The sequence below is a fragment of the Nestor notabilis genome, unplaced genomic scaffold (genome assembly GCF_000696875.1).
Source record: "Nestor notabilis isolate BGI_N333 unplaced genomic scaffold, ASM69687v1 scaffold1017, whole genome shotgun sequence".
NCBI classification, from domain to species: Eukaryota; Metazoa; Chordata; class Aves; order Psittaciformes; family Psittacidae; genus Nestor; species Nestor notabilis.
The window spans coordinates 50,032-56,364 of record NW_009936691.1 but is presented as its reverse complement, the minus strand read 5'-3'; the positions used below and the strand labels follow the sequence as shown (position 1 = coordinate 56,364).

Sequence of the window (6,333 nt, the reverse complement as noted above, 5' to 3'; positions counted from 1 at the left end):
GCAACAACGAGGTGACCGGGAGCGGGAGGGGTGGGTGAGCGCCTCCAGCATGCCCGAGAGCCTCGGTTTTGCACCTCTGAAGTGAAGTGCATGTAAGCCCTGCGGGATCAGACACCTTGCTTGTGCAGTTGCCTTGCTGGAAGATTGAGTCTGGCATCAGATACCTTTTTCCTCCCACATTTGAGAGTGAGATTTAAATATGGATAGTTCCTATCTGTAACACCATCATCGCTGAAACTTTGTGTGGTGTGGCTCTAGCTGTTTGCCAGGATTTGATGAGGGCAGCAGTCACTGGAGCTTCTGGTTTTTGCTTATTGATATCATCCCGGGAGCCCATATACCAAAACCTTATTCTCTTTAATTTTAACGAAATTATTATTTGGTATTATAGAATTAAGTAGTAGTACCTCCCTACAAGAATATTTTTTGTTCACAGGTCTATGTTAAAAAAAAAATAAAATTTGTCAGGTGTATTCACACCTGCTAACTGAAATGCTGGGCTCCCTCTGTAATCAGATATAGCGGGATTTGACAGCTGCTTTTTAAAGCACGCATTTCTTTAAAAGTCATCCTTGTCAGAGCAGTGCTGGCACATGCTAGCATTACTGGAAGCCCACCAGTGCATTTTTACAAGAATGAACTTTTCACAAGGTAAAGACAACAACAGAACAGTTAGTAGCCTCTCACTCACTTCGTTGATGGCCTCTTAGCACATAGAAGGCCAACCTGAATCCAGGGAGGTCACCATGCTCCTGAGGGTGAGAAGTTTATTTTCAATTGTAGCTTGCAGCCTCTAAACCACATAAACCCATAAAGTGTTTCAGCTTCTTCCAGTAAGTTGTTTCTGTCTCTGACAAGTGTAATTTGAAAATAAAAAGCCCACTCTGGATTCTCTTTTTCATTCCTACCTCTTCATACTTCTACCAAAACGTGGCCTATTAGCTTAGTTTAGTCTCTCTTCAGTACCATTTCTCTTTGCTTGCACAATACAGTGTGAAGGTTACAAGCAATGAAGCAGATTAATTGCTTCTTGAAATACAACAGGGAAAACAGAGCCCTTTTCTTCACAGCAGGAAAAAATTAAAGGGAATATACTGAAGCAAAGGAATTACTTCCCTGTCAGTTTCTGACAAGTGTAGTTGCAAAATAAATATCTGATTCCTTTCTTGAAATCTGAAGCATAACATTTTATTAATTTGGAGTTCAAAACAAGTGAAGACCAGGCATTATGAATCAACTGTGGTAGCATGGAAATTAAACAGAAGACTATTTTTTTTCCTGGTGTGATTTAGAGCACCATAGATGATACTTGTGAATTTTTATGCGTTAGGCAGTTGTGGTGCTAATCTGGCTGTTTCTCTATGTCACACTGCATACAGTTTGGTACAGGATGAGATCTTTCTAGAAATGTGTGAAATCCAGCAATTCTGAAAGAATGACCGAATTTAATTTTTAAGACAAGTAAAATGCAGAATGGCTAACCTCTTAATCTGAGAGTTTTATAGACTACTGAAGATCAAAAATGCTCTGAGCCAACAAAAGAAACCAAGGACTGAAGTTAAGCATGGTGCCTCTTTTACTCTTGAGATGTTTTGGATCAAAGAAAACCCAACTTCTATTTGTTCTTCTGGTGTGTAAAGTGTTTTCCTATTGACCATGTATTTTGTGTCTTGTTTTTAAGATGAAGCCTGGCTGTCACTTTCTGTGAATGAAGTGAAACTGTCACCAGAGCTGAACTTTTAAATAAAGGGAGCTTTGGAAGGAGTGGGCTCTTCAAAGCCCCAGAGCTACCAAAGTCAATAAATATTTCTTTCCATTTGAAACAATAATACCAGTACCAATAGCAGAAAAACATTTACTGTTTCCAGTTTCCCAGCATTATTTAAAGGAAAATACTATAATGAAATCAGAAAAATATTTCTTGTTTTCTGTTTACATCTTAACAAAGCGTAAATACCCTTACTTACTATATACCCCAAGAAATATAAAATGTTCAGGCTGCGACTACTCACAAACAACACCTGCATTGTTTGCAAATACACCTTTTTATTTTTTATTTTTTAAACAAAAGCCTCATAGCTTCATAGGATTTGTGGAAGGCATTTTTACTTGTGGCCCCACAACGGTAAGTCATGCTGTGAGATCATGTCTATGTCGTACATAATGTTGAAGATCAGGGCTACACTGGACTTAGTGTTCCAGATTTATTTTTCTGTCTGCCGTTGTTCCACATATTGTACATTCCATGAGAACCCAAAAGCATGCCAAATGATTAAATGCGACATGATAAATTTGACATATGATAAATATTTCACAATATACTGCAAAACACCTGCTTCTTGGTCTTTTCGTAGTTTTGGAACCACGAAACAGCCTGGCTTTGCTTAATCTGAACTAATTTTCTAGGTAATATCTCTGATTTCTCAAGGCTTTGATGTCTTTATTAGTTTCATAATAATATTTCTGCATGTCACTATCTGTCTCTCTTTAGCTTCCACTAAATTGCCTTTCCATCTGCTTATCTCAATTTATTACAGTCAGAATCATTCCACTGCCCTTCCAGAAAGGGGATAGCTAGAACAGAATGTCTTGTTTACTGTTCTTTATTCTCTTCACAATTTAAAACAGAAGCTGTAACAAGGATCAGAATCTGGCAGATATTTCTAATTACTGGCCTTTCACTTTTCTTAAACCATTGTCTCCCATTTAGTTTCTCTTGTGCTTCAGAGGTCTTAAAGGAAGGTGTATTTTTCCTGATATGCTCTATTCAGCTAATATCTTTGGATGGGCTATACAGGATATACAAAGATGCTCACATGGCTTTAGAATAGCAAGCAAATGCTGTGGAAAGAGAACAGATCATCAGTGAACTTTTAAAAGAAAGGGAGAGAAGCTCTAATTTTATGGGTGGCATTGAAATGGTGCCATTGGTGTTGTAATATGTGAGGCCATGTAAGTAAGATGTTAGACACTAGAACTGGGGACAAGACAGTATCTGAAATGAGTTACAAAAAGGGTTCAAATGAAAGCACTATTTTATGAAATTGAGTGGATTTGGAGACATATAAGGAACAAGACCTGTATGTATCTGTTTGACTGAGAGGAGGGAGGTCATAGTTAAAGGAAGCTCCCAAGTTACAGATGGATAGGGTGAAGGATAATGGTAGTGGTTTTAGAAGTGACAACTGAAAGGGGCTGTGGGGAAGATCTGCAAAAGAGCAAATTACCATTGTCATATTTCATTTCCATGTTACTATAAAATACAGGATTATGAGATAGGTATCTCCTGGATTATCACATCTAGTCTACTGCTGCTTCAGGTTACACCATTTTAGCTGAATTTTTGTAACATGCTGTGTTTTGCCTTAAAGCTGGATATGCTTTTTGGTGCTTCCTTATAGGAAGCTGTACTCATCAGTCTGATTGTTGAAAGCCTTACAATTTCCAGCCTAAATGTGTACAGGTTCAGTATGCACCCATTTTTTAAAATACTGCGCTCTCTGCAATTCAACCATTTTCTGTATTTCTAGCTCATTCATTCCTGTTGGACAAACCAAGCTCTTTAATCTGCTTTCAGAAGGTAGGCTCCTCATTCTTTTAATCACTCTACAGTCGTTTTGCGTGTATTTCTATTTGAGTCCACTTTTCATGGAGTCTTAATGAGTTTCACACGGTATCCCCACACAGAATGGGTAGGTGCCAAATTCATGAGGAACTGTAGCTTGTATAACTGCTGGGAGAGAAGTGTAGTTTTCCTCATATTACTTAATTTATGAGATAATCATGCTAATAGATGGTATTTATTATGTTAAGGTTGTTAGTGCTGTGCTTAACTTCACAAATGTAATGAATCACTGAGTTTGTGGAAAAGCTGTGAAAGAGGCAGACTGTATCTCTGATACAGCTTAATTTATCTTAACAAGAGTTAAGGACTAGCCAAAGAATTAGTTCTTCACAACACCTCTTTGTATTTTTTCTGTGTGTTAGTGGACTGTTCCTATAGGTAGGTTCTGTATGACAGTTCTCACTAGTGTACTAAGATACATGCACAAATGAAGCATGATCATAAAGTTTTTTTCTTCTTCAACTGTACGCTTTTATCTTGGCTTTCTCAGATAGACATTACATCTGAAAATATTTGGAAGATGTATGCACAACACATTTAGATAAATTAGAGGGAACTAGGAGTCCAATAGGAGATGCTGTTAAATTGCCAAACTGCTTAGCCATCTGCACATTGCTGTTCTGGGGGAACACTGGTTCAGCAATCAGCAGAACTGTGATCACTCACAATCACAGGAGAACGGCCACAATTTCCCTTTTCCTGGCTGAATAGAATAACTGCCCTTGGTTTGACTAAGGGTGGGTCCTGTGTGGGGTGGCATTGCAGAGAGGCTGCTGTCTGGTATCAGTGACTGCTATAGGCTGCATTGTGTTATCAATCCTGCTACAGGCTCCCGCAGCACAGAAAGTAGCTGGAGTTGTGTGGCTTTGTTGGTTGCAGAAGTCTTTACATCTGCTGTGGGTAACGGGAGTACCCCACACTGGAGAAGCTAGTTTTTCCCCCTCTGGCCAGTGTTCCACCTTGCCTTCATTCCTGAAGTCACTGTACACCCAAACTTTCCTCACACTGCAGTCAGATGACAGTGTGTCATTATGTTGAGGAATTTACAACTGCTGCACCCTCAACAGGTTAATCAGAGAGAGGACACAGCGGGTCTCACCACTGCAGAGGAATAGGCACATCTTCCTCTAGTACATTCCTACTAAATATTTTTCAGTAGACCAAGATCTGTCTTGGGAACTTTCTTCTGGAAGGTTTCTGAGAGAACTTTTCTTCACATACATTTGTAAGCAAGATGGCAGTCTGGAAAAACCAGCATTCAGAGAGTTAAGATCAGTTGCCATGCAGTTTATACCCCAGAGACTTTAAATCCTACTCAGTAGTTGTCTGCAATCTTGGGGTTTGTAAGAATCTTGGGGTTTTTATCAGTTAACATCAGTATTTTTATTGGAAGGAATATTAATTGTCAAGTAGGCTGTAAAAGAATAAAATGCATAACATTAGAAATATCAAAAATAATGCAAAGAGAGCTGAATTAATAAGCTGAAATAATAAGGTTGAGTATTATTACAAGCAATAATTTGTTCTATACCCTCTATTTTAGTGTTTTGTAGTTGGCACTATGTATTTCTTTGTAGTTAAGAGATGGCCAGTGATATTATAGAACCTTTAGAAAGAGCAGAAACAAAATGGATTTTATAAAATATTACTAAAGGACTCGGACTGTATCACAGATTGCAAAAATCTTGCCTGCCTGTGCTGCAGTTTGACATGTTTAGATTAAATGTTTTGTATCATGTTTCCAATCAAGTCGGTGAACTACATTTGCTAGCCTTTTCAGTCCTGTGAATCATCTGCTGTAAAGATAATCCAGTTAAGAACCACCACACCAATCACTGCACCCACATACAACAGGCTAGACTGGTTCTGTGTAAACACAGCCATCATATCCTAGACCCTGGAAATCCCAAGGCTTGGCAGATGTGATGGATACAGTGCTATATGCAGTGCAGAGAGTTCCTGGTATTATCCCCTTGTAGTACTCTAGCCCAAGTAGTGTTCTCATCCCTCCTGCCAGTTACAGTCATTGACAATGGTAACATAAGAAAAATCTCACTAATTAGTTCTTGGCTCTGGGACTGGTATCAGCATCGGAATTTTGGAGTTTTGACCATGTGTCAGTCCATACAGCAGCAGGCCTGCTGTGGCAGATGGGGTACGCCTGTCCCAAAAGAGGTAAAGGATTCTAGCCCAAGAGGTAGCAGGACTTCTGGAGTACATCCTGGGCAAAGTGATCACGAAATGATTGAATTTTCAATCCTTGGAGGAGTCAGGAAGAAGGTCAGCAAAACCTCCACCTTAGACTTCCGGAGGGCTGACTTCAGCCTGTTTAGAGCACTGGTTGGCAGAATTCCTTGGGAAACATTACTGAAGGTCAAAGGGTCCAGGGAGGACGGACACTCTTCAAGAATGAAATCCTTAAGGCGCAGGAGCAGGCGGTCCCCATGTGCTGACAATCAGATTGGTGGGGAAGAAACCAGCCTGGCTGAACAGGGAGATACTGCTGGAACTTGGGAGAAAAGAGAGAATTTATCATCTGTGGAAGAAGGGACCATCACCCCATGGAAAGTACAAGGATGTTGTTAGGTTATGTAGAGAGAAAGAAAGGCAAAGGCACAGATGGAACTAAATCTGGCCTCTGCCACAAAAGATAATAAAAAGTACATTTTCAGATATATTAGTAATAAAAGGAGGGCCAAGGAGAATCT

General features: G+C 39.5%; 1 protein-coding gene across 1 annotated transcript in view; it reads left to right on the top strand.

The window, feature by feature from the left end:
• Nucleotides 1-5,737: 5,737 nt before the first annotated feature.
• SLC1A1 (solute carrier family 1 (neuronal/epithelial high affinity glutamate transporter, system Xag), member 1) overlaps nucleotides 5,738-6,333 on the top strand; it is a 31,677-nt gene continuing 31,081 nt past the window's right edge. The window contains exon 1 of the mRNA XM_010018446.1: nucleotides 5,738-6,193. Coding sequence (XP_010016748.1) covers nucleotides 5,738-6,193 — 456 coding nt within the window. The remainder of the gene's footprint in view (nucleotides 6,194-6,333) is intronic.